The following is a 27,112-nucleotide window of genomic DNA, read 5'->3' on the forward strand; positions in this document are numbered from 1 at the left end:
TTTAATCCCAAAGATGTTTACTTTAATATACTGATGAGAAAAAGAAATCAAACAATGATGCAGTGGCTACAGATCAGGCTACAGACGTGATGGAGTTCTCTCTGAACAAATTAGAGTGTCTTGGACTGATGAGGATAAAACAATGAAGTAAAGCAATGCTATGTTGTCTTGTAAGCGTGAATCCTGCTCGTTTAGCAGTCTGCATAGGATAACATCCTTTAAAATCTGCATCAATTAAACTGAACTGGGCTACAGTTTCTTTATATTCAGAAACATAACATCCTATAAAGGAGAACATAGATACACTATATTGTCAAAAGTATTCACTCAGTGATCCAAATTCTTGAATTACTACATGCACATGCAAACATTTGTGAAAGAATGGCTCGCTCTCAGGAGCTCAGTGAATTCGAGCATGGTACCGTGACATGATGCCACCTGTGCAACAAATAAGGTTGTGAAATTTCCTCACTACTAAATATTCCACAGCCAACTCCTAGCGGTAGTATAACAAAGTGGAAGTGATTGGGAACCAAACCAAGACAGCCACGAAGTGGGAGGCCATGTAAAAGTGGATGCTGAGGAGTATAGTGTCCGGAGGTCGCCAGCTTTCTGCAGAGTGTGTAGACCTCCAAACTTCATGTGGCCTTCAGATCAGCTCAAGAGCAGTATGTAGAGAGCTTCATGGAAAGGGTTTCCATCCAAGCTTTACATTAACAGAATGCAGAATGCAAAGCGTTGGATGCAGTGGTGAAAATGTGAGTTTGGACCGTATTTGTCTGACTGCACTGTGCCAAGTGTAAAGTTTGGTGGAGGGAGGATTATGGTGTGGCTTTGTTTTTCAGGAGTTTGGCTCGGCACCTTAGTTCCAGTGAAATATACTCTTAATGCTTCCGCATACCAAGATATTTTGGATAATTTCATGCTTCCAGCTGATTTTGGGAACTGTTCTAACATCTCTGAGCACTAGTGGAGAAAGCTCGGTCCGATAAGACATTGAAGTTGGGTGTAGAAAACCTTGACTGGCCTCCTCATCCAACATCATTGTCTGACCTTAGAAATGTGCTTCTGGAAGAATGATCAAAATTCCCAGAAACACATTCCTAAGCCTCGTGGAAAGCCTCCCCAGAAGAGTTGAAGCTGTTATAACTTCAAAGAGTGGACTAGCATCATATTGAACACTATGGATTATGAATGTGATGTCACTTAATGTGATATGAATGCAAAGGAGGATAAGTGAATACTTTTGGGAGTATAGTGTATTTCTCTTCACTACAATGCAGACTGCATATCAACAGCGTGAAATGTGAAAAGTGACAAAACTCGTTGAAAATGTTAGTGTAAGATTAGATTTCTTATCGTCTTCTTTATTTGCGATTGATTTGCAACTTTGGGTTGTTCATATTAGCAAAATGCATTTTTTGCAAAAGCCCAAAAGTAGACACTCATAGTGTTTGTGTTATTATTCAGACTGTTGCACACTAGTTTGGTGAAATTCTCCATTTCCTCACGAACCCAAAGGTGAGGCACTTCAGGACGGGCATGCCGACGTTCATCAAAGGACGCAGGGTAAAGAGCATGCAGTACAAGGCCTGGAGAGACAGGTGTCCAGTTTCATCGCCATATTTCAGCGCTAAAATGGGTGAGTACAGCGGGCTGGTCAGATTGTGGAAATATGGATTGCTGGCTTCGATCATGCTCATTGTACGCTACAAAGAAAGATAAGACAAATGGAAAGACACCATCTGCAGTCAGACTTAAAGGATTAATCCAAAAGGAGTCAGATGGATTAGACTGAGTGAGTCATAATGACACAGTTTATGAACTTACTTTGGCAATGTGATCAGGTGTTTGTCCCAGTATCTCAAACATATCCACAGCACCAGGGAGATAGAAATTCCTGAAGTAATTCACTGTGTCGGGATCAACACCAGGCCACTCCTTCTCTTTCATGCCCTGAATCATCTTTAACTCAAATTCTGTGTGCACGGGGCCTGGCTCCAGCATTGATAATCTACGGAGAGAAAAACACACAACAAAGAAGTAAACCACATGGCTTAGTTAAATAGATTAAAATGAGCTTTCACTGTTTTAAACACAAGTTTGCTCGGATTTTTGACACAACTGGATAGTTAAACTGTTTTGAATGAAAAAAGGAGGGAAAAAACCCCCAAACCAAAACATTCTTATGCTGTTCTGTTGGTTTTATCAGTTATTTGTTTAATCCCTTTTTTCAGATTGAAATTCAACTAACAAAATTTTTGGACAGTGGATTGCCATGTAAGTTTTTTTTAGAGTAAGTCATCTAACATGCCTGTTGATCCCTGAAATGTTCCTTAGCTCGGCCATTACGTTGATATTTATTGTTTTTTGTGAAATGTCTCGAGGTTATTAGACGGATCCTCTTGGGACCATAAATGTTTGGACAAAATGTCACGATAATGTTGAATATTTGTTGAACATTTCAGTTTGCACCAAAGTAGTAGTGTACCAACCAAAACAGTAACATGAAGCAGTTATTTGTATATTTTTTTTTACTTTTGCAGCTTATCCTACTTGATGCTGGAATTAGGGGGAGGCCTCTTTGATTGACAGGTATCCCAGCACAGGTACTTACAGCCAGCTAGACGGTCACTACTTCAGTGCATTAAACCGAACTTCTGCACCATGTGTGTGCTATTGGAGCCTTTTGAAGCTTTATTTAATGGATAATCTGAGTAATATTTTGATTTGCTGTTTGGTACAGGCCATCCAAGAAGTTTTTTTTTTGCAGCATTTTGTGGAGTCCAAAATCCCTGGATAATGTCACAGAGTCTACATCCATCTTTTATACTCTCTACAGGCGGGCCTACCTTGACAGATTACTACACTGAAATGTAATGTTCCTAAATCAGTTCCACCCCATGCTTTGCCTTCAAAATGTCAACAGTGTGACGGTGAAAAAACTTTCAGCTTGAGGCTTCCCGAACTAATGGAAATTCAGTGACTAATGGGTAACCTCAAAGTTTGTTTGTTCATCTTTTATTCACAGCCACTGATTACTGTCTTTTTAACAGTCAGTTGTACTCACATGACATTAAAACTCAAAAGCTGCGCAGCCAGACCCTCGCAGAAGCCCTCAAGAGCAAACTTGGAAGCTGCGTATACCTCGTTAAACGCCACCCCTGTGAAAAACAAAGCGTACATGTAACCTCACAGATCGGCTGTTCACACATGTTTCTGAAGTCATACACATTAGTCTCTTCATATGTCCGCACTTCCATTAGCCTGCTGTCCACCCGCCTAACCGTCAAACTGAAGCTGACAGACGTGTTACTTCCCCCGCCACACCTCCTCTCCCTTCATACGTCTACGTCTGCTCACCTTGGAGTCCCATCACACTGCTGATCACTATGATGCGTCCCGCTCTCCTATTCTTCATGTCAGGCATCACCTCCTTGATCAGACGAACGAATCCATAGAAGTTGGTCTCAAAGACGTTGTTCATCTCGTCCATAGGGATGCTCTCCACTGGACCCACCAGGCCGATGCCTGCATTACTTACTGGTTTGGAGAAAAAGGATGAATTGAAGAAAAGGTGATATAGTATAGTATCAAAGTATAGTGATGCCTTCGTTGTCCTCACTGAGGATGTCTATGTGTCGATCTTTGATGCTGTCGACACACTGTTTCACCGACTCGTCACTGCAGACGTCCAGTTCAGCCACAAAAACAGTTTTGCCGTACAAATCCCCAGCAGCTTTCACCAGATTATCTTTACGTTTCAGGTCACGCATCGTAGCTATTACTGCAGACAACATGGTGACAGAAAAGAGAAAAAAGACAAAAAATAATAAGCTGGGATTAATGTTCACATGTTTTGTTATCTTAGCCTCATTCTGTGATTTGTTTCATCTCTATCAGCTTTGCAAAAACAAGATTGCCACAGAAACGCGACATTTTTATTTAACCATTATTTATAGGTAATCCCACTGAGACTCAGTGTCTCATTTGTTTCTGTCATCTGTTTCAGACACACATATTAAAATTACAACAAAAGAAAGAAACAATAAATGTTTACACAGTCATATCAAAAGCAGGGACAAGTTCCCAGTGATGATTTTGCAAGGACATGGAAATGCAGTCGTGCTGAGAAGTGGCAAAAACTTTGGTTTGCTGAGTTTAGCCACTGCCACCCCATCCAGCTAGAGCCATCGTGCTATAAAGAAGACCTCCTCTGTGAAAACTGGAGAGAAACCCTGCCTCAAGCCAAAAACAAGGACGGGGCTTCTCTCTACAAACTTGAATTGGCAACTGCATGTTGCCCTTGACAAACAACTGAAGTTTTTGCAACATAATGTCACGACTTCACTCCAGCCATCAGAGATGATCATCATCTTAGCTGACAAAACACCTGATCACATTTTTCCCATGCTATGATATCATTGTTTATGACTGTTTAATAGTATCAAAAGACACAGAGAGGCATTAATATGACTAGCAGGAGAAATGGAACAGTAGAAAGGCAGCATTACATACATATATAATTAGCTGTGACTGGGTGATGTAATGATTTTTAACACAGGCCGTGTGTTCCTACAGTTTGGTATTGGATGTAACAGAGAGGGCGTAGGAGGCAGCCTTTGAAGGAGTGCACGCAGCTTTGATTTGGATTAGATCTGGTCTGATGCTGCAGAGTCTTAGTTTCTCTGGCAAAACTCGACGCGCTGTATTTCAGTGCAGACTGGCAAAAAATTGCTTCTCATGCTGGCACACATGTCTGTAACAAGCTGTGCAAGTACTGGAGATCTGTTTTGTAGAGCTAACAGGTTTTTTGGCGATAACCTGAGAAAATGACAGCAGTTCTCTTCAGTAAATATATATGATATATGTGGCAGAATACTGTTGATGAGGACATGAACCATTTCCTTTAAATATCCTCAAATCATTGGTATTTGCACCTCCGCTTTTGCATTTCTGAAGCAAAGAGCTCCAAAGAAGGTCAACTTTGACCTCCAGGTTCTACATTGAGTAAAAATTTCAGCCAATAGCTTTGTAAGAGACTTATTTGTTTTTTAAGAGTGTTGCATTACAAACACGATCATTTTACAACTTAACAACACTAAAAAAAAGACAGTAGAGGATAAAGCTCCTGTGATAAATTATATTAGTTTTTAATTATTTCACTGAACTTTGTCTGTTTCCCTATGTCTTATAACACAACTGTAGCCTGTTCTCGTGCCAGACCAGTTAAAATCTAATATATAGGTATCATCTACCTTCCTCACTCATGTACCCACCGTGATAGCGCTGCTTTTCATCCTCGGCCAGCATTACGGCAATCCTCAGGCCGATGCCGGAGGAACAGCCTGTGATCAGCACCACTTTCTGCCCATGTCTCTCCATGGCTCTGCTCAAACTGATACTAGCAGACAAGCAGCTCAGCAGGATGAGTGATACTTTCAGATGCAAGCCATTATAAGAGGATAAACTCAGAAAGGGAGTCACATGGACAGGCCACACACCACACAATGCATGAAGACTGGGATTATCCAACAGCTTTGCAGGCATAATATAACTGTTAAAACTGAAAAAAAGGACAGTAGCATGTGGAAGAACCATACACAACCACAGCAGCCTGTCACCTCATCATTGCAACTACTACTGTCTCATTCTTCAACCAGCATTTGTCACATCACCCAGTACGGTTGTTTTGGTCACTCTGGCACAAACAGGTTGTGATCCCATAAGTGTTCAGTGGGGTTGAGGTCGCTCCGTTCCATCCTCTCCAATCCCAAATTCTGGAGGCAGTCTCTGAAAAACCCCACTGTGTGTGAGCAGGTTTTTGTCATCTTAGAGGACAGAGTTGAGTCTCAGACTGTGGAGATATGGGATTGCCACTGGTTGCCATCTCATCTTGATATTTCTCTGCACTGAGATTGCTTCCAGTAAAGATGAGCCCTATTTTTCCAGTGAGGGAGATGCTGCCACACACTGTCACACTGCCTCCACCAAAAGCTGTTATTCTATCAGTGCAGCAATCAGCATAGTGTTCTCTGTGTCTTCTCCACACTTCGACCCCATGATCCAGCAGAATCTGGACTCATCACTGAACGTAACGTTCCTCCACAGCTTCAGGTTCCAGTGCACATGTTGGTGACACCAGTGTAAACGGGCCTGACAGTGAAGGGCAGTTATGGCAGGCCTCCTGACAGCTCTATGAGACCAGAGATTAGCTGTGTGCAGTCTGTTCTGGATTGTCTGGTTTTCTCTTTGTCCTGGAAACCTTCACTGCAAATCTGTAAAAGACTGCCTACAGTTCCTAAGTGCTGACAAGTTGAGGAATTGGTCTTCTTGGCACGCCCACTTTGTGGCGTGTGTCTCACATCCATTATATGGAACCTGGCCTTCAGTTTGGAGATTCAAAAAATGCTGTAGCTTGGCTTTGCAGAACACCATTTTCAGGTTACCCTGTGGCATGAGCCATGTCCAGATCAGTCACATGTGTCTGTGCCATGTGTCTGCGTGGAGCAGACACCAACTGTAGCAGGGTTCTGCTGCTGGTGTCAGTCAGGAGCCTGAATGTCAGCACCTGGGGTACCAGAAGTTCAAACAAAAGTCAACAGCAGAACAAGCTTTTTGGTACTGGCAGAGAAGTTTGGCAAGTTCTTCATGGGCGCAACTCAGATACTCAACTTTGCTGCTCAACCCACAAATGCATTTTTCTAATAAATGTGACACCATTTTAGGGGAAATAAAAAGACTTTCTAATGGTGTAATTTTTGTTGCTAAGAAGCATTGTTACAACAAAGAAATAATCCACCAAACACAAGTTTTTGTACTTTTTGTGTTAAGTTTAGATGTCAGCTTGTGTAGACCTCCACCAAGAAATTTGGCGACTCCCAGTGGTCAACATGATTACTTTCAATAGATAAACTTAAATTACTGAAATGTAATCAAAATATAAAGGGCAGTGTTGCGCTAGCAGCACAAAGGATAAAAATAGTATAATCTACAATAAAAACAACTTTGACAAAAGTACCAATTGTCCATACTGAAGGCCTTATATGTGAGGCAGTGCAAAATGTTATATACAGTAAACTGAAAAAAAGGCCATGTTGGATTTACTTGATTCAATAGTGGACATTGGTTGCACACAAATGTTTTGCTTTGGCAGAAACTTAAACAACTGAGTTAAATCAACACAACTTTTTCATAATCAATAAACCTGTGCATTTTGTGTTCATAAAACGCGATTGAAACATGTTTAAATGAAGTAAGTTGAGCTCTTGGAATATTTTAATCCTTCACAATTTTGTCATTTTATTTCAACACTATTCAATAACTTTTACCCCAATACTACTTGGTCACTTAAGTACGACATGTTGTCTTCATATTACATAATGTTCAACAAAGTCTAGAGTCTGGTTACCATGAAAACTGAATGGATCTACAACTTCCTCCTATCTTTATCCTGGTTGCAGGGGGGTTGGGAAATAACCCTGAAGGGATAGTTACAAGGCAGGGTACACCCTGGACAGCTCACAAGTCTATCGCAAACCACTATTTGCGCTTACATTGACAGGTAATTTAGAATCACCAGTTAACCTAACTCTAACAACTGCACGACTTTTAACTGTGGGAAGAAACCAGAATACCCAGGGAGAAACCTGCAAACTAGCCAGAATGTGGATTTGAACCCAGGACCTTCTTACTGTGAAGCAACAGCACTAACCACCATGCTACCAATCCAGACTTAACAAAAGTAGGAAAGCTATGATTTCAAGGCTTGATGCAGAATTTTTTTGTATGTTTTTGTCCTTGACAGGTTAAACCACAATAAATAGCAATAGCATGCACGTGGTGTGTGTGTAGTTGTCTGCCTCTTATAACTCCAGTGGTTTTCCTGCAGTTTGACATCTCGCGTGATCTTGTGAATTTCATGAGTTCAGAAACTAACCACTCTTACTAGATTGTATCATGTCAACAAGAACAAATTAAGTTGTTGAATTTCACACAGATCCTTCATGATTTAATTACGTTCATAGAAACATGAAATTATTGTGTTCAAATTACAAGTTAGACTTTTTTAATGTAACAACCACCCAATTTACCTTTTACGGTATACCAAAAAAAGTAGAGGCGACTGCTCAACTTGACTGAGATGGATGCCTTCCTGAAACCATGATCCAAAGCGCGTGAGACTGAAATCCCGTGCAGTGTCGTAGTAAGTTATTGACTGCACTCGAACATGATATGAACAATTTAATCTAGCCTCTCTGCATATCATGTAGTTTCTACACTATATAGTGACACTTAGCTTTAAAGCATGAGGCACTTGTGTTAAATACACGCAAGATGCTTATGTAAATCCAAAAGCTGGCCAATCCCTTTTTTTCAGTGTAAAGAGAATTCTAGCAAATAGTGTAAATGGCATTAATAAATGTACACCACTAATCTAAGAAGAACAGCAAAAATGTTTGATACAAAAATTTGTAAATGTGTGTGGAAACTGTGGAAGCCTGACAGGTGTGTTTACCTGTCACAAAAAGGAGAGCACGGAGTGTTTTTTAGAGAATGGTATGAATGATTTCCTGATGCGTTCTTCATGGCAGAGAGGGTAAAGAAGGAGAAGGAGCTCAGCCCCCTCTGTAGTGAGGAGTTGTGGGGGGAGATGGGTTATTCATTGTGACTACTCCAGATTCCAGTTGAGGTTCCAGCTGTGCATTAAGTTGTTGAGTCTGATCAATTTACTTTAGCTTTTGTTCTAAGACAAAGAAATAAGACCATTAACACAATGGTGTGGATTCTTTTTTATTTTGGAGCACAAACATATACACACACGCACTTCAACACAAGACAGTAGCTTCCAGTCATACATTTAAGACAACCTACCTGAAGCAGGAGGTACAGGGACTTGGGAAATATGCCTGGAATCTATTCTCTTCTCCAGAAAATCAGCATGCATGTGTGCCAGAATCCAATTGAGTCTTGTTGCCAAAACAGTGCTGTTACTTGAAGAGCTCCTAATAATTATGACTAATAATATCACAAGTGCCTTTAAATATGAGATCATTTCCCTCTGAGAGTCTGATCATAAGCAACGTGCCGAAAATTGTGCTTACAAAGGAAATAATTGCTCTTTCCTTCTGATACTTTGTAATTCTCTGAGATAACTTACAGTATGTTGCCAAAAGTGTTTCTGTAGAAATAAAATAGAATAAAACTGAATTTATTTTAAGCCCAATCACAAAAACTGTAATGGGATTCCAGATTTGTGGAAAACCTGCAGCCAGATCACTCCATAAATAATAACAATAATAACAATAATACTAATTATAGTAGAAAATCACCCTTGTGCACTTTTTATGACAATATCCGTTGAAATTTGGTCAAAAATTTGCATGCACATACACAAAAAAAAGGAAAGGAAAAATACACATCTTTTAGACATAACAAATGCAAATGAAGCATGTGTGTGCGCATGTGCGGAGTTCGCAGTCTGTTAGACTTCTTCATTCATAAACTTGTTGTACTCCCAGTGAGCTGCTTTAACTTTTGATAAGTTTCTGCAGAAATCAGGGAGCCTATTTTTCTTTTATCGTGCACATGTGAGAAGGCTATGGTGTGCGTCTGAAGAGAGCGTGGGGTGGGCAAAGACAGACAGGCACTGGAATTTGGAATCTGCAGCGGCATATTTTTATTAGTTGGGCAGCACCGCTGTCCTGTCCTAGCATGCTGTGTATGTGTGCCTTCAGAGGGGGGGAGCAGTCAGTGCAAAGTGGCACACTCGTGTTTGTAAAAGAGAGCAGTTCCCCCCCCCCCGTAGGTTATTATTAATATTAAAGTCTAATAACAAAAAAGTGTGCATGTGCTCGTGCGTGCCATCGCTGTATTGCAATCTGTGCTCGTGCACGCAGGGCACACAGGCGCGCCAAATCACAGAGACATCACATAATCCCTAAATCACTCATCCAGTATTGATGCTAAGAGTGACACGCGCAGTAATTATGGTTTGAGCACAGCCCCACGAGCCTAGAAGGAGTCTCCGGGGAGGCAGGGAGGGAGGGGTCGCCCTGCAGAGGAGGAGAGGGGAGGGAGGGGAGAGAAAGTGAGGAAAGTTCTCTGCGGGTGAAGTTAGAAACACCTTCCCCCAGATCAAGGGGCTCTTCATCACCGGTCTGCCGTTTTCATCCGTCCACCCAGAAGTCAAAGAGCAAAGAGAGCGGTGTGCGGGCTCCTGGGTATCACCTGTAATCAGCTGAGTCCGCTTTTATGCATGCGCGCTCTTAATTACAGCTGCGCATTAAGACGCACGGGCGCTGCCAGACTGTTGAAGCTCTCTGGTGCAGAGTCAGAGCCGTGTCCAGAGGAGCGAAGAGCAGCCGCGACGGAAGTGTTTCATTAATAAATTCATGATGGATCGATGGAGCCAAGTGCGCCTGACGTGGCTGCTGTTGCTGCTCGTCGCCTCGCTGCACACCTCAGGAGCAGGTAGGATGAAGCATCCACGCTTGTTTATTAGTTTATCTTGTGTTAATAACTGATCCTCTAACTTCAGTTACCCAATTAAACGATGTATAAAAAAGTTGAATTGGATCCTCCCTCCTTATCTCTCCTCCTCTAACCTTGTCACATAACTTGTCACCGCCTGCCCTCCAAGTCTCATGAGCCAAGTCTGAGTGTCCTTTTTAGCCCATCCTCGATCCTGTTTTCATGCATTTACAGAAAATGCACCGTCAGCCACTTGTTTGGTTCAAAACTTCCTAAAACTCTTATCCATAAATACGTCTTCTAGTCATTTTCTTTGGCCTCCTTTTGAGGTATGATGTCATTCCTCTGTGTTATGCAGACCTAAGGCTTATTGAACTGAATCACCTTTCTCGATCCCACTGCACATTTGCTAGACATTGGTAAGATGTCGGCCTATATGTCCAGACTTGTTAGTCCATACCTGCTGCATCTGTCTGTTCTCTCATAGCACAGCTTACGGGGTGTTTAGCCCATACAGCTGGGTAATGAGGAACAGACTGAGGCAAATTAAAGTGAGCTGTACTGAACTTAAACTGGAGATCCTTGCAGCAGCTCCTGGAGCTGCACCAGAACCATATGTGGAGGACTTTAACTGTCCAGGGCTTTTAGAGCCCAGGGTGGACGATGTTCATCACCAGCACAAGCTCAAGTGAGCTTCTTTTTATTTTACAGAATGAGAAAAGCCTCCAACAGTCCATTTTATGGTTACTGACATCATACAGCTCCTCTGAGGAACTCAGTGAAGTGCAAAGAAATAGTTTGTTTTAACCTGCTAAGCCAAGACTGACTGAACCTTAGTCAAGTGAGGCCACATACTTTCCCGTGGCTTCTTAAAACTTGTGAAAACAAGTTTTTTTGCTCAGTAACACAGTCCTGCTTCAAAATGAATTTTTGACCTTTAAGTCATTAGCCAACAATTCACCTCAGTGTGTCTTTAGGTGTTTTGGAACATTTTTCTTTGAGCGCTTGAACGGCTTTTTGTTCACTTTAGCTTAAAGACATGAGGACATCATCACCTGTGTTTGAGCTTCATTCTTAAATCTGGAAATGGCACTTATAACAAAACAAGTCCAGTGTTGGATATTGGATAAAGATCATGTAAACTAAGGGAACAGCTGAAGATGAGCTAATTTAGTCAGTCACACTTTAAAGTGCTTCTCAGGGACATAAAATGCTTCAGAAAATGAAGGATAGGCTTAAAAAAGTCCAGGCTGAACTGTGTTCTTCATCTTCTAACTGTTCTTGTTTTCCTCATTTAATGATGGTTTCATTTGAAATCCCCCCAGGAGTAGCGAGCAGGTGACTTGGCAAACACTCCACCATGTTGTCTTCACGTGCTCCGTCTGAGAAGATGCTGAGAAAGCATAAAACTATTTGTGTTATGTCTCAATAACCTTTAATAGCATCTGCCTTTGTGTTGGAGATTAAGAAAAAACTTACGATGCCATATTTCAAGGTTCATTATCCTCCACCGCAGTGTAAAGTAGTAACACACACATACTCACATACCTTATCTGTGAAGGTCATTTCTAAGCTGACTAATGTAACCTCTGGACCAGAAGGTCATCTCAGGTCAAACTCAGGTTATAAACCTGACCTGGAGGCATCTTGAGCGTGTCTCAAGATGTTCTTGTAAATAAGAGTTTATTAGAAAATATCCCACTGAAGCGAAGAGAAACACAGATTCACAAAGAGTGAAAACACATGAACAAACACTCTTTTGTTTACCTCATCAGCTCTTTTCCAATTAACGAACAAACTCTTGTATTTTTTAACAGCCTTTGGTCACTCTTGATATTTTTCTCATGGTAGGAAAAGGTCACGCACCTGGCTGTCCAACAGGTTTTGTTTAAATTATGAGCTCAGACCTCAGAGCAGCGTGGCCTGAGGTGTTTCTGACGCCTACCCTTCCTCACTGTGTAACTGATAACTATCAGCCTGACACAGTCTGTTTAGCCATTTTTTCAGTTTGAGGTTTTGCTGTTACAGTCTGACTGACTTACACCACTGACATAACCTATGGGAATGCAACAGATTCACCCTTTTCTCAGCATCAGTTATTAAGGAGTAGGCAGACACAGGTGGTACTGAGCACCTTAGTAAAGGCTCTGCTTTCAGAAGTAAACCTTGGATAAACTGAGCAACACCTGGGTTTACCTTCTGTTTCATGTTAAAATGACTGCTGGTGAAAGATGTTGTACTTATAAGGGCTGGGAGTGTCAGTGTGGGGGTCGGCCTGCCCTGTTAGACTGAAACACTTTGGCAACTAGTGGATGAATTAGAGTTAGAGTATTATCTTTGTACTAACTGGTAATACCTGAACTTCTTATCTGGCACTAGATGTGAGTTTATATTTATCCAACTTTGTTTTTTTAAATGCCTTGTTGTTTAGCGCTCACAGGCAAATATCGGGATAAGACGATGAGGATTGACTGTATCGTTCTGCCTTACCTTAAAGAGAATCTGCCATGCAAGACTCCACGAAGAAATCCCTGAAAACATTCACTCAATCTCTCAATAACTAAATGCAGAGTTTTCCTCCATCTGTACTCAGTTAATGCCGTATATATCCTCAGGAGAAAATTATGTTCACTTTGTTTAAGATCAAAGCAAAATGTCTGGATGGATTGCCATGAAATCTGTACAGACATTTTCTATTCAATGAACACTGCTGATTTCAGGATGATGTGTGACAGCAAAGATAGTCTGGAACTGAATTTTGGTCCAGTGTGCAACGTCTGATGTGGAAAGTTGAAACTGGTATTACGCAAATAGAAAGACACATTAAGACCCTAATTTAAAAGGTTAATGACTTTTAATACTTGTTTTACACAGAAAAAAGTTGTTTTGGAGGAAAAGTATTTCCTCCAAAACAAGAAGGATATATGTATATGTGTATGACTTTAATAATAACAAAACTAAGACATTTTCATCGGTCTCTGCTGTGCTTTGTCTTTAGCTAAATGTTAGCATGACTAAGGTAATTACAATTAGTGCATGAAGGGGAACCAGTCCCCAAAAAGCAAAACAAAAGAATCCACATGAGTATGCTTGATATGTCAAAACAGAAAAATTACTCAGATGGAAAAGTCATTCTCAACCATTTTCATCTACTTATACAATTAAAGCTTGTCCCAGCTGTCATAAAACAAAAGGTTGGGCTCACTCCTATCAGTGCACTGAATCGCCAATACAGAGAGAGAGGGAAGGTTTTGAACCACCAGTTAACCTAACATGCATGTCTTTGGACTGTGGGAGGATGCCAGAGGGTGCCCACACAGGCACAGGGAGAACATGCAAACATCACACAGAAAGCCCACAGCTGGCTTGTGTTTTCTAACTCAGGACTTTCTTTCTGTTAGGTGACAGCAGCAACCACTGTCCCAAACAACACAATGCTAAGGAAACACAGGAATTGCACTCAAAATATGAAGACTTTAAAGGCCCTACATTAATACAAGAAAAAAAAAAGCTTTTAGTTAAACTCGTTTAGTTCAAATCAGCTGATGCCTGGGTATTTTACTGCCCGGCTGTGTAAACCGTCTGGGTACGTATAAAAAGTTTCTAAAAGGACCCCAAGAAACACGTGTTGAACCACTGGTGATTTCAGGCTTTTATTTTGAAATATCAGACAAAGCACTTTGAAATGAAGGATGCATGTACAGGATTAACCTTTGAGCCAGCTGCGAGCCGTGGTCAAGTGATAAAATACAGAAAAATCATGAGATCGGCGTTGCGTTCCTTCTTTTTTCTGGGACAGCAGCTCTCCAGTGAATGCATTCAACTTATAATCTGACACGAGGAATCATATTTATTTCTCTATTATCTGTTTTTGTTTTTTTTTAATAAAATCATGCTTTGATGTTAAGGTGCTGATAGATTTTTCACCATTTGTATATTTTTTTTATGACTCTGGCACAGCTTTAATTTTTTCCATGTTTAAAAATATGCTCACCCTTTGTTCTCCAAAATCAAAGCTACCATATGATGCAACAGCCAACAATAATAGGGGCCAGAGCCACATAAAGCAACAAGTATCGACCCGAGAAGAGCCGGAGCCCTGCGACTGACAAATATTGATGCAGTCTTTGATCGGCGTTTGAGAGGAAGCCTGCATGAGAGTCAGACTGTATGCACTGTACATACACTGTACATACAGTGAGAGTGAAACTCTCATTTAGGTAAAGAGAAGGGAGAAGATCACAAATAAGATGCAGATTCCTCGAAGGAGATCGGAAGCACTTGTCGCAGGTCTGTTTGTAGGCTTCCCTCTCTCTGACGCTGATATTACGGATTCATCGAAGCGCTTGTGTAAATTTATGCACAGACTTGTGTGTGTGTGTGTGTGTCTGACAGCAGGAGAGACAATCCAGTGTGTTTTCTTGATCAAAGCCAGCTGAACTGGGCGGAAAGAAAACATATGGTCTCCCTATCCTATTTTCTACAGTCTGCCCCTTTCTCTTCCCCCTGGCTTCCATCCTCCCTGTTCTTATTATTTCCTGGTTTTGTCTCTGTGGAGACGAACCTTTTAGAGGGACGTTGGAGCTATGAGACGTTTGAGTCTACAAAAAAATAAAAGGATAGTAATGACAGGCTCCTAGGGCACATGCTCTGTGGGGGGTTTGTGCCCTTGAGTGCCCTCTTTTTATGTGTGTGTGTGTGTTTTGGTGCAGTGTAGGAAACCTTAACTGCAAAGTGTGTGCTATTGCATTCTTTGCTATTATTGAGATAATGGTACGCTAATCAGAAACACACACAGATAGCAAAAAAAAAAGTTGCCAGTCTTCAAACATCTGGTTACCAGAAAATCCATAGTCTTTCCAACATGGTGCCAATTTAGTTGTTGGTGTGTTGTTTGCGTCTGGCTTTAGTGCTGCAGTCTAACTTGTGTTCATCCAGTCATCCACCCGTGTAGATAAAGTTTTTCATTTCTTACAGTTTAAGCTCAAAAAGCCATGCTGAAAGATTTCTTTATCTGAGATATGATGCTGAAACTGTACCCTCTTCTTATAGTCAAGATATCTCAGGAATGACATGTGTAGTAGGCGTGTTGGAGTTTCACTGGTCTGGCCCTCTTGAGATTAAAGTGAGCTGTGTTTGCTCCGTGATATAAAATGAGTCTGACATCGCTGGTCTACTGTATGTTCAAGGAATCAGTGTGAGACAGAAGATCAGACTTCAGACTGTTACTTCCACTCTTGGCCGTGTGTGACATCATTAAAATGGGATCTCTGGGTCTGGCTGTTTGCAAAGAAGCTGGTTAAACCTTTTGTTTGTGAGCGGCAGCGAATCAGAAAGCATATATACGTGTGCACCTGTTGGAGGTACACTCAAAAGTGCCACTTTCTAGCACTGACCTTTTGACCTTTTTTGTTTTATTTAAAGTAACTGGATAAATTAAATTAGATACATTTAAGTGAATATTAACTGTATTTAGCATTAATATGACCCTTTGACTCCTCCACAGCACTGATTTTCATTTCTAAGCTGTGTTGGAAGGTTTTTGACTTCCGGCACCTGAATCCCCTGATTAGTTTGAGTACAGTAAAGAACATTTTTATACAGTAAAGAGCATTCTGCTGTTTTGTCTTTCTGTTCAAACCACAATCTTTTTGCTTTTTGTGGAGGCTTACACTTGACATACTCTGCATGTATGTGCTTGTTGCTCACGGTGCCCCTCACACCACAGCTTAGCGCCTGAGGATAACAGCAGAACCCGATGGAGAGCAGAACATCTCCTTTTGTATGTACAGCACAGTATAGGTACGATGTGACTGTTTGTCTGTGTGTGTGTGTGTGTGTGTGTGTGTGTGTGTATCTGCAGATGTTGCTTTGAACCCATACACACTCACACATCAAGAGCATATGGAAACATTAGCTGACATTAGCTAAGTGCATATAGAGTAAAAGCAAACTCTCCATGTCGTGTCTTGTCCTCAGCTGCATTCAGATGTCAGTGCTGCTGATGTATGACTGAAACCCCTCTGCCTGCTTATAGGTGTCAGTGTCATCCCTTAAGTCTATCATTCTAGCCTGTGTGCACAACAAGAGCTACCTTGCAACCAATCTTTATCTGTAAGTAAAGCATGCTAACATTGGAGCAGAGTAATAAAACAGTTTTATATAGTGTTGACCTTTTTAGTACATATGTGAGTCTAAGGGCCTGTGGGCCAAATCTGGCCCTCTGCAAATTAGGTGTTGTGTGTATGGTTTTGCATCACGTGCACACACCAGACATAAAAGAAAGCGCATCCACACTGCAAAGGGAAGTTGATCCTGAAGGTGAACAATTTCAGAGGCCTGTGCATTCATTTGCCACAAGACAATCACTGTTTTCAAGGATAATTTGCACCGTCACTTGAAAGCTGCACACAAAGGCATCACAAAGTGCCAGTCGACTACAGCAGAGTGCGCTTCTTCAAGCCAGATCCCAAAATGATGGAGCTGTAAGAGCAATTTTCATCAAAACAGAGGAAAAGGCTAAGTGGCTGTTAGAATCTGTAAAATTAATTTGAAAAATTTGAATACAATTTCACGGCTGAGCAATAAAAAAAGAGTGTGCAGAAACACGATTAAATATTCATCACTTTGCTTTTGCATCAGGATTTGTTTGGTTTTGTTAGCATGCAACTACCAGCTGTCATATTCAAACTTGATGATCTAACAGACTTGTGAGTTGGCTGTGGAGAAGTTTCATTTTAGAGCTGTAATCAGAATGCATTATCTTTATGGATAAATGGTATAATGGCACAGCACCTTTTTGTTGACAGGTTGAGGGCTTTTCATGCAAGTGTACAAGCCTATGCAATAAAGCATGACAATAACATTCATACAGTATGTCTCATATGATGGGGTGACCTTTATTCAAACTAAGCTTAACACCACTGCTATACAGGTAGAGGATAGTTTTATAGGTATATTTTTATTTTGCAGATGGTTTATAAGTTTTTATTTCAAATGCAATCATCCATCCATTTTCTAACATTAACATTTGGCCACTGGGACAACAGCATGAGCAAGGCAATCCAGACCTCCCTCTGCTGATAATCTCTTCAGAAATAATCTCTTCAGCATATCCAAGATCTGCCGTGGAGTCTTCTGGTTGGATGCTGGAAACATTTTAATGGAAATATTCCAGTAAAAAGCAGAAAATGTAATTTACTGTCATTGTACTGTCAGTGCATTATCAGTTTTTACAGATGTTTCCATAAATGGTAAATGCTAGGATTCAACGTGTGGTTAGATGAGGGCAGAAACAGTAAAGGATCGCAATTTCAGCTCACCTCAGTTTGCAAACGAGCAACACATCTGCACACATCTGGAACCACCAGATTTCCAGTTCAAATTCAAATTGTACCAGTGAACCAAATGAGTAGTCTCAACCAAAAACTCAACATTTTAGTATTGGCAAGGTATGTTGAAGACGCGAGGACCCAAAAATAGGACACAAGGAATTAAATAACAATAACATTCAATTTATTCGATTAGTGGCAAAAAGACAAAGAGCGATTCAGAAGACCCTTATGAAGAGAACATCGAGGGAACAGTTTACCCTGCCGGGATAGGGTTACCGGGGCCCCTCCCTGGAGCCAGGCCTGGGGAGGGTGCCCGAGGGCGAGCATCTGGTGGCCGGGCCTTAGTCCATGGGGCTTGGCCGGGCACAGCCCAAAGAGGAGACATGGGCCCATCCTCCCGCAGGAGACTGGAGACTCTGTTGTCCTGCTGGGAGACTTCAATGGGTTCACGTGAGTAACGACCTGGAGGGGTGTGATTGGGAGGAATGGCCTCCCTGATCTGAACCCGAGCGGTGTTTTGTTATTGGAATTCTGTGCAAATCACAGTTAGGCCATAACGAACACCTTGTTCGAACATAAGAGTGTCCATAAGTGCACGTGTTCTGGACACTCGGGTAAAGAGAGGGGCTGAGCTGTCAACTGATCACCACCTGGTGGTGAGTTGGATCAGGTGGCGGGGGAGGACGCTGGACAGACCCGGTGCACCTAAACGCGTAGTGAGGGTGTGCTGGGAACGTCTAGCAGAGGCCCCAGTCCACGAGATCTTCAACGCACACCTCCGGCAGAACTTCAACAGCATTCCGAGGGAGACTGGGGACATTGAGTCCGAATGGATCATGTTCAGCATTTCCAAAGCTGCTGCATTGAGCTGTGGCCATAAGGTGGTTGGTGCCTGTCGTGGTGGTAATCCCCAAACCAAATGGTGGACACCAGAGGAGAACGGAGCCACCAGGCTGAAGAAGGAGTCCTATCAGGCTTGGTTAGCCTGTGGGACTCCCGAGGCAGCCGACAGGTATCGACAGGCCAAGCGGAATGCGGCTCGGGCAGTGGCTGAAGCAAAAACTCGGGTGTGGGAGGAGTTTGGAGAGGCCATGGAAAAAGACTTTCGCACTGCCTCGAAGAGATTCTGGCAAACCATCAGGCGTCTCAGGAGGGGAAAGCGGTGCTCTACCTGCACTGTGTATAGTGCTGGCGGAGCGCTGCTGATGTCGACTGAGAAAATTGTCAGGCGGTGGAAGGAATACTTCGAGGACCTCCTTAATCCCACTGACACATCTTCCGAGGAGGAAGAAGAGTCTGGGGATGAGGGGAATGACCCGCCAATTTCCGCGGGCGAGGTCACTGAGGCAGTTAAACAACTCCTTGGTGGCAGAGCCCCTGGTGTTGATGAGGTCCGCCCCGAGTTCCTGAAGGCTCTGGACGTTGTAGGGCTGTCCTGGTTGACACGCCTCTACAATGTTGCATGGAGATCTGGGGCAGTACCCTTGGACTGGCAGACCAGGGTGGTGGTCCCCATCTTTAAGAAGGGGGACCGGAGGGTGTGTTCCAACTACAGGGAGATCACACTCAGCCTCCCAGGGAAAGTCTATGCCAGGGTGCTGGAAAGGAGAGTTCGTCCGGTAGTCGAACCTCGGATACAGGAGGAACAATGCGGTTTTCGTCCTGGTCGCGGAACACTGGACCAGCTCTTTATCCTCTCCAGGATACTTGAGGGTGCATAGGAGTTTGCCCAACCATGTGTTTTGTGGACTTGGAGAAGGCATTCGACCGTGTCCCTCGGGGTGTCCTGTGGGAGGTGTTGCGGGAGTATGGGGTGTCTGGCCCATTGCTACAGGCCATTCGATCCCTATACAACCATTGCAAGAGCTTGGTTCGCATTGCCGGCAATAAGTCGGACTCGTTCCAGGTGGGTGATGGGCTCCACCAGGGCTGCCCTTTGTCACCGGTTCTGTTCATAATTTTTATGGACAGGATTTCTAGGTGCAGCCAAGTGGCAGAGGGCTTTCACTTTGGTGGCCTCAGAATCTCATCTCTGCTTTTTGCGGATGATGTGGTTCTGTTGGCTTCATCGGGTGAGGGCCTCCAGCTTGCACTGGAACGGTTCGCAGCCGAGTGTGAAGCAGCGGGAATGAGGATCAGCACCTCCAAATCTGAGGCCATGGTTCTCCATGGGTGGAGTGTCCACTCCGGGTCGGGGATGAGTTCCTGCCCCAAGTGGAGGAGTTCAAGTATCTCGGGGTCTTGTTCGCGAGTGATGGGAGAAGGGAGCTGGAGATCGACAGACGGATTGGTGCTGCGGCCGCAGTGATGCGGACGCTGCACTGGTCCATCGTGGTGAAGAGGGAGCTGAGTGTAAAAGCGAAGCTCTCAATTTACCGGTCGATCTACATCCCTACCCTCACCTATGGCCACGAGCTGTGGGTAGTGACCGAAAGAACGAGATCGCGGATACAAGCGGCAGAAATGAGCTTCCTCCGAAGGGTGGCTGGCCTCTCCCTTAGAGATAGGGTGAGAAGTTCGGCCATCCGGGAGGGGCTCAGAGTAGAGCTGCTGCTGCTCCACATTGAAAGGAGCCAGCTGAGGTGGTTCGGGCATCTGACAAGGATGCCTCCTGGATGCCTCCTGGGTGCCTCCTAGGTGAGGTGTTCCGGGCATGTCCCACCGGGAGGAGGCCCCAGGGCAGACCCAGGACACGCTGGAGAGATTATATCTCTCAGCTGGCCTGGGAACGCCTTGGAGTTCCCCCGGATAAGCTGGAGGAGGTGGCTGGGGAGAGGGAGGTCTGGGCCTCTTTGCTTAGGCTGCTACCCCCGCGACCCGGCCTCGGATAAAACGGATGAAGATGGATGGATGGATGGATGGATGGATAGTGGCAAAAAGATCTCATAGATAAACAAAGTCACAAAGGAAGAACAAAAACCAATGTCAAGCTGAGGGTAATAAACAGGCGGTCTATGCAGTGACAGGAGGGGGAATAAGGCACAGGAGAAGGTAATCAGCAACAGGTGAAAACGAGGATGGCAAAGCAGACAGTCACACAAGAGGGAAACTGAAACAGGAAGTAAAAGCAAATCAAGACGTGAGGAAAGACAAACATAGTAAAACAGGAAGAAATGAAAAGACATATGATGCTGAAACATGAAGATACTAAAGCATGAGGACTGACATAAAGAGGGGGCACAGGGGGACACACAGCACAGGGGAAATAAGGGAACTAAAAACACAGAGTTGCAGAACAAAACAAAATACCAAGGCAGTGACAAAGTACTCACACTGACTGTAAACTCCCTTACATGGAAGTTTTTTTTTGTAGTTTTCTTGTTTGTTTTTGTTTTCTGCTCACTTTAAACAAAAGGCATGATATCACCAGCTCTGACGCTTCGGTTACCAGTCAGAGGACTAAACACAGAACAAGTAATCAAGATGTCATTTCCTCAGCCAGTTAAAGGGACAAAAAAAAAATCACTGGCATGTTTTAATAGCATGGACTTGTATCTGTAAATGATACAATGCCAGGCAGGAAGACTGAATTACAAGCTGACAGAGTGCTAGCAGGCAGCCTGGCAGACAAAGCAGACGGACAAACCGAGAAAAAAAGAAAAAAGAAGAGAGAGGCAACAAATACATCTGGCACTCAGACTCAGACATTATGCCAACCTCTTGTGTGCATGCACATGCCTGTGTGTGTGTGTGTTGGGAGGCTGATTGGGTTAAGGTGCGTGGCAGATGGAGGGTTTACGTAAGCCTCAGAATACGTGTGAAAAGGAGCCACACCAGTAGAGGCATGCCCTCCTCTCCCCTACCATCTATTATTTCTCCTATTTTCCCCTCTCATCTCCCTACTTCCAATATGTTGCACATTTCTCCGCCGACCCCCCCTTCCCTCCAACCCGCCCAATCCGCCCAGCCTCGTCTTTTATATCACATCTTTCTTGGCTTAGTGTCCTCCCAGAGCTCTGCAGCTATTGTGTGCACATCACGCAAAAGAATCTGAATGTCTGTGAGTGCATATGTTACGCATTTTTACTTAAACCTCAACTCTGGGCATATTCCAGTTGTCTCTTACATGGAGTGTTTGGTTGTTTTTTTTTTTGCACAACAGCAGAGTAGGTCACTATCAAAACGTGTGTATTCATTGTTGCAGTCTGGTATAACTTTTTTGTGCACAGAGCCTCTGCAACAAACAAGAGAGAGTTTAACGATGACGGGGGGATGTGCTCTCTCCGTCTCGATCGGGTTGCTTATATGTTGTGCCAACATCACCCCACAAACTTTAGAGGAGACAGCACACATAACAGCAATTGAACACATTGAACACAAGGTTTTCAGTTTGATTTTCAATTAACTGCTGAGGAACTTCTTTGTTTTTAATTGGTTGGTTACTGTCTGTCTGCTCAGTGGGGTTAATGAGAGAAGGAACACCAATGATGAGCATGTATTGCATGAGCATGGCAGCAACTGCAGTCTTAGAAAATGAAAGAGGGAGTTGCTATGCATACATTTTCCCGTTTTCCCACATGACTTTTGACCGTGTCAAACGTCTGCCACTCAACGCTGGCAGCAGAGCACACTGCTGTGCATGCCGGTGTGCGATTATGGTAAAGAGCATGCATCATAAGAGTGTCACTTTTGAGTCTGAAAGAGCTGTAATTTAGATGCTGGCTAGGCTGACTTGACAAATACCTGAAAATTCAGGCCATAATCAAACCCACTCAGCGCTCTTGTCTTTTGGCAGTCGCTCCTGTCGATGTCCTGAAGGTCCTGGAGGTATCGGAGGACATGGAGGGCGTGTCGTTAGAGGCAGGGCTGTGCATCAGCAGAGAGGGGAGAGAGGAGCCAGACCTCTCCTTTAAAATCAATAAGAAGATTCAGCTGAGTGCTCCCACCATGCAATTTTTCCCTGGTGAGTTTTGGTACGAGTCTGTAGACTTGCTTGGCAGAAGAAATGAAAATGAATCTGGTTTTTTTTTATATATATATATTTTCTTTTTCGTGCTTTCTTCCCAGATTCTCCATTCCCTGTGAATTTCTCAGTGGTGACAACAGTTAGAGCTCTGAAAAGCTCACAGGTCTTTCTCCTTTCCCTGTATGACTCACAGGTATGCATCACACATGCACCACTGAACCTCATCTGTCTGCATTTTTGACTGTGTCCACGATACATTTTATAATGAAGTTATGTCACCATACTAATATATGAAACACTGGATCTGCACTGGCACTGCAACCTGCACCTGAAACACAGCTTGTCATCAGAATGGGAGTTTGGTCATCTCTGATAAAGATCATTTTTGTCAAAATTATAATTTTGGACTAATCTAATTTAAGTGAGTTTATGCTAGCTGGAAGAATGTGAGCACATTAGCTCTCTCCAGCAGATTTTTATGCTGCAGTTACAAAAATAAAAAGGCCCCAAACCTAAAACCTGCTTTTTTCTGGTTGGTTGCATCCTATGATGGCTGCAGGAAACAAATCCATGCATTCCTGTATGCATATCAAATATAAGGAAATCTTGGAGGTCTTTCTTTCTTATGATCATTTCATGAACATGACATGTTTTCCTTCTGGTCTCTGTGTCTGCATCTGTCAGGGCACACAGCAGCTGGGCATAGAGATCGGCCGTTCTCCTGTATTCCTGTATGAGGACCATGAGGGCCAACCCCCTCCAGACCTTTACCCCACTTTTAGGAAGGTCAACCTGGCTGATGGCAAGTGGGTAACTACACACATACACAGCCACCCATGATGACGATTCTGTGTTCTTATTTCTTTCTTTATTCATTTGTTTAATGCAGATAACGTGTGGTAATACATGCATGTGCATGTGCTTTTCGTCTTTAGTCCCAGGAGAGAAGAACCTAACAATGAACAGAGGAGTAGAATTTTTAAGAAGCATTTAGTAGTATTAATATGAGGGGGGAAAATAGACTATTAATGTTAGTAAAAACATCATATGTGAATCTGTTACTGTTTAGGCTTCATTCTTCCTTCTCTCACCCAAACTGGTCACAGCAGATGCCGCCCCTCCCTGAGCCTGGTTCTGCTCGAAGTTTCTTCCTGTTAAAAGGGAGTTTTTCCTTCCCACTGTCGCCAAAGTGCTTGCTCATAGGGGGTCGTATGATTGTTGGGTTTTTTGTCTGTATTGCAGGGTCTACCTTACAATATAAAGCGCCTTGAGGTGACTGTTGTTGTGATTTTGTGCTATATAAATAAAATTGAATTGAATTGAATTGAAAATATGCTCAGATCTTTCTCTGTGCTTACAGGCACACCTTCTCAACCAGCAGGAGCTTTGGATAGAGTAACTTTCTTCTCTCTTTGTTACTAGTTGGCACAGAATAGCCTACAGTGTGGATGGGCAGTCAGTGACTCTCTACCTGGACTGTGAGAAGCTGAACACCCTTGACCTGCTCAGAGGTCACGACCCCCACGTCGGCACTGAGGGTGTTACCGTGTTTGGAACACGGCTGCTGGATGAAGATGTGTTTGAGGTAGATCGGTGACACGGAGGGGGTTACAAGTGACATGTCAAGTGAGCCGTGGCGAAGGTCATTGCTAATTGTGATGTACGGTGGCCCATAGAGGCCAAACTCACCGCAACTTAAAAACCCCCACCAACAAATAGGAAAATGCTGCAAAAGCACAAGAAACAGTGGAGGTTGAATCAATTCCTTACTCAGTTGCGTTTAGTGAGATTTCCTACTTCCATTATGTTTTATTCATCTTCAGATATGTTTTGCGTGCTTTTGCAGCATTTTTCTTTTCTCAAGTTGCAGTGCATTTGAGCTCTCAGGGTCACCATGGAAATGTCTTTTTGGGTTTTTTTCCAGTGTATTTAGTAAAGCCAGAAGCTCATTTGTCTTTGATAAAAACTATAAAAACATGCAAAAAAACCCAAACAAACGATTAGGACCCACAATAAGGTCTTTGTGTGCGGTGAGGAGGTGTCTCTGCTTGTTGCCGCTTGTTTGATTTGTCAGTCAAATAGTGAGAAATGAATCGAGCCTTTTCCCAGTTGCATCGCCCTCCAGTGGTTGTGTGGGTGGATGCAGTGCAGTTTAAGTTCTTGAACAGCGTATTTTCTTAATATTATTTACTGGTGTATTTATTAATATTTGTGGATATTGCAAAAGACGAATAAGCCATTAAAATAAACAAATCTGTGCACACTTTAAAAGCATCTGCGGTCGTTTTGACATAGATGCATAATGTGCAAACTGTAACCTTTGCTTTGTCAGGTGGTCCAGCTGCTTAAGTGAACAACTCCCAGGCGTGTTTGGCTTGGACTCGCCATCCGTTAATGTGTGTGTACATGTGTAAAACAGAGAGAAGAAGAAAGAGCTTGTGTCTGTCTTAACTGGCTCCATTTGAGACTGAAGCTCTGGAGACGATTACGTGCGGAGCGGCGATAAAAACAGCCCGTTAAGTCACTTTGATCCGTCTAAATGAACACAGAAGATAGAGATGTTACAGACACGTGGATGGGCCACTGATATTTTTCAGTGATTACAAGTAATGGCATCCTTAACGTGCATTCCTGACAGCTAAAGTGGAGTCACAGACTTTTCCGAGTTCAGCTTGGTGTGTGTTTCTGGGACACAGGGAGACATCCAGCAGCTACTGATCATCGACGACCCCAGAGCAGCGGAGACGTACTGTCAGGACTACATCCCAGACTGTGACAAACCTTTACCCTACAACAGCATATTAACAAAGGCCGAAGAGGTAAGTCCTCCTTAACGGTGAGTCAGAGAGAAGGAAGGGAAATGAGCGGCGAGTTTCACAGGCACACACAACCGTGAGGCATCTCAGGTGTTGAATGCTGTAAATCTGCTCTGTCATTTTAAAATTAAAGGTGTCCCCCCAAGGTTACAAGCGGCAGGGAAACTTTTACCAGTATTTATGGGCATTTTAGACGAAAAAGACGAATGGTTTAATTACACTATGCTGGTCATATTTCTCTTCTCTGAAATCCTCTAGGTGTCATAAATTAAAAGCTATGAAAATATGTTCACTGTGTGGAGGGAAAGATCATTAGCTCACACTGTTTTAGTTGCCAGTCTGTAATAAATTTTTTTCTCCCACACACGCACTCATGCCTCTTATTGTAGCTGCATTTTGAGAAGCACCACAGGGCTGTTTATTTCCCTTGTATCTTAAAATAAAGTCATAAATGCTACCAGTTCTCCCACTTTTACATTTTATCTCCTTCTCTGTTTCTTCCTGTGCTTGTAGTGAAGCACATTACATGGCTCTTGTGGTTCAGAGTAGCTCGCCAGGGTCCGTCTGCCAACGGACCACACTTCTGGGAAAGGCTTCAAATCCTCTTCCTCTTCCCATTGGCTTCAAGTTCAAAACACACGGAAAGAATCCTGTTTTACTGGGTTCAGTTTGTTTTGAATGTAGCACCACTAGAAATGCAACCAGGAAGCCAATAGAACACATGGAATTAGGGCACCACTAAAAAACTGGAGTACGCTGCACCTTTTTTAGAGTTGTCGTGACAGGCTGGGAGAGGAAGTTTAAACATCCGTTATGTCCTAAAAGGCCTCAAATGTTTTATCTATTTTGATTCTATTGTACGCTTTAGGTGGAGAGACCGCCAAAGAAACACGTGGTCGAAGAGTACGAAGAGTTTGACTTCAGCGACCTCTATGATGACTCCTATGTTTCCACGGTGACTGCCAGTCCAAACGTCACAGAGTACGAGGTGAGATTGTGCAGCATGAACAGCATCACAAGCTCAGACCTGCTGTGTCTCTTTGTGCTCCATCTGCTTTTTTCTGTCCTTCACCGTTTGTATCTGCGCGTGTCTGTCGGATAGATCATAGAGTACGAAGACTACGACAACACGACAAACTACCACCACGTGAACGAGTATGAGTATGAGGAAGAATATGATGACCGCTATGGACCTGCGGAGAGAGAGCGGGAATTCTCCATTAACGGACAGGTACCATCAACACATTTATCCAATTTTACATGGAAACATACAGAAAACTTGCCTTGCAGTCATCTGCAATAATCATGCTCACTCTTCTTGTCAGGATATACCAGAGAAAGGACAGAAAGGAGAGCCAGGGTATTTGGGAGCGGTAAGATAAGAGATGATACTTCATCAGTTTACACATTCTGAACACTTTTTAATGACCATTAAAACACTGTGACTTTTACTTTCCACAATAACGAGTTAACAACATAAAACACACCTCTCAGTTTTTCATGTATTTCATATACTTTTAAACAGTTTTTTGTTGTAAATGCAAATGCACCTGTCTCTAAAGCACTTGATAATTTCTGGTGAT

The 27,112-nt window shown here is 43.0% G+C and overlaps 2 protein-coding genes across 3 annotated transcripts in view; one reads left to right on the forward strand and one right to left on the reverse strand.

Moving 5' to 3' along the window:
• On the reverse strand, positions 1-5,414 carry LOC147327465 (retinol dehydrogenase 8-like). The gene is made up of 6 exons (XM_086295110.1): positions 5,280-5,414; positions 3,626-3,787; positions 3,364-3,543; positions 3,071-3,164; positions 1,831-2,014; positions 1-1,709 (listed from the first exon to the last, which is right to left on the reverse strand). The coding sequence occupies exons 1-6, from the start codon at positions 5,383-5,385 to the stop codon at positions 1,482-1,484; spliced, it is 954 nt and encodes a 317-aa protein (XP_086151236.1). The 5' UTR covers positions 5,386-5,414; the 3' UTR covers positions 1-1,481.
• A 4,707-nt stretch (positions 5,415-10,121) lies between these two features.
• Positions 10,122-27,112, forward strand: part of LOC147327466 (uncharacterized) — a 48,474-nt gene continuing 31,483 nt past the window's right edge. The window contains exons 1-9 of one of the 2 annotated variants that reach the window (XM_086295111.1): positions 10,122-10,473; positions 22,543-22,710; positions 22,815-22,906; positions 23,398-23,519; positions 24,136-24,298; positions 25,410-25,532; positions 26,398-26,517; positions 26,632-26,760; positions 26,855-26,902. In XM_086295111.1, the coding sequence (XP_086151237.1) occupies positions 10,395-10,473; positions 22,543-22,710; positions 22,815-22,906; positions 23,398-23,519; positions 24,136-24,298; positions 25,410-25,532; positions 26,398-26,517; positions 26,632-26,760; positions 26,855-26,902 (1,044 nt within the window). In that variant the 5' untranslated portion in view covers positions 10,122-10,394. Of the gene's footprint in view, positions 10,474-22,542; positions 22,711-22,814; positions 22,907-23,397; positions 23,524-24,135; positions 24,299-25,409; positions 25,533-26,397; positions 26,518-26,631; positions 26,761-26,854; positions 26,903-27,112 lie in introns of those variants that run through there. The other variant, XM_086295112.1, reaches the window with a different exon arrangement.

This window comes from Aulonocara sp. 'chitande type north' Nkhata Bay, linkage group LG6, assembly GCF_057382095.1.
Source record: "Aulonocara sp. 'chitande type north' Nkhata Bay isolate Kocher_YH1m ecotype deep benthic linkage group LG6, A_spYH_male_GT1.1, whole genome shotgun sequence".
Lineage (NCBI taxonomy): Eukaryota > Metazoa > Chordata > Actinopteri > Cichliformes > Cichlidae > Aulonocara > Aulonocara sp. 'chitande type north' Nkhata Bay.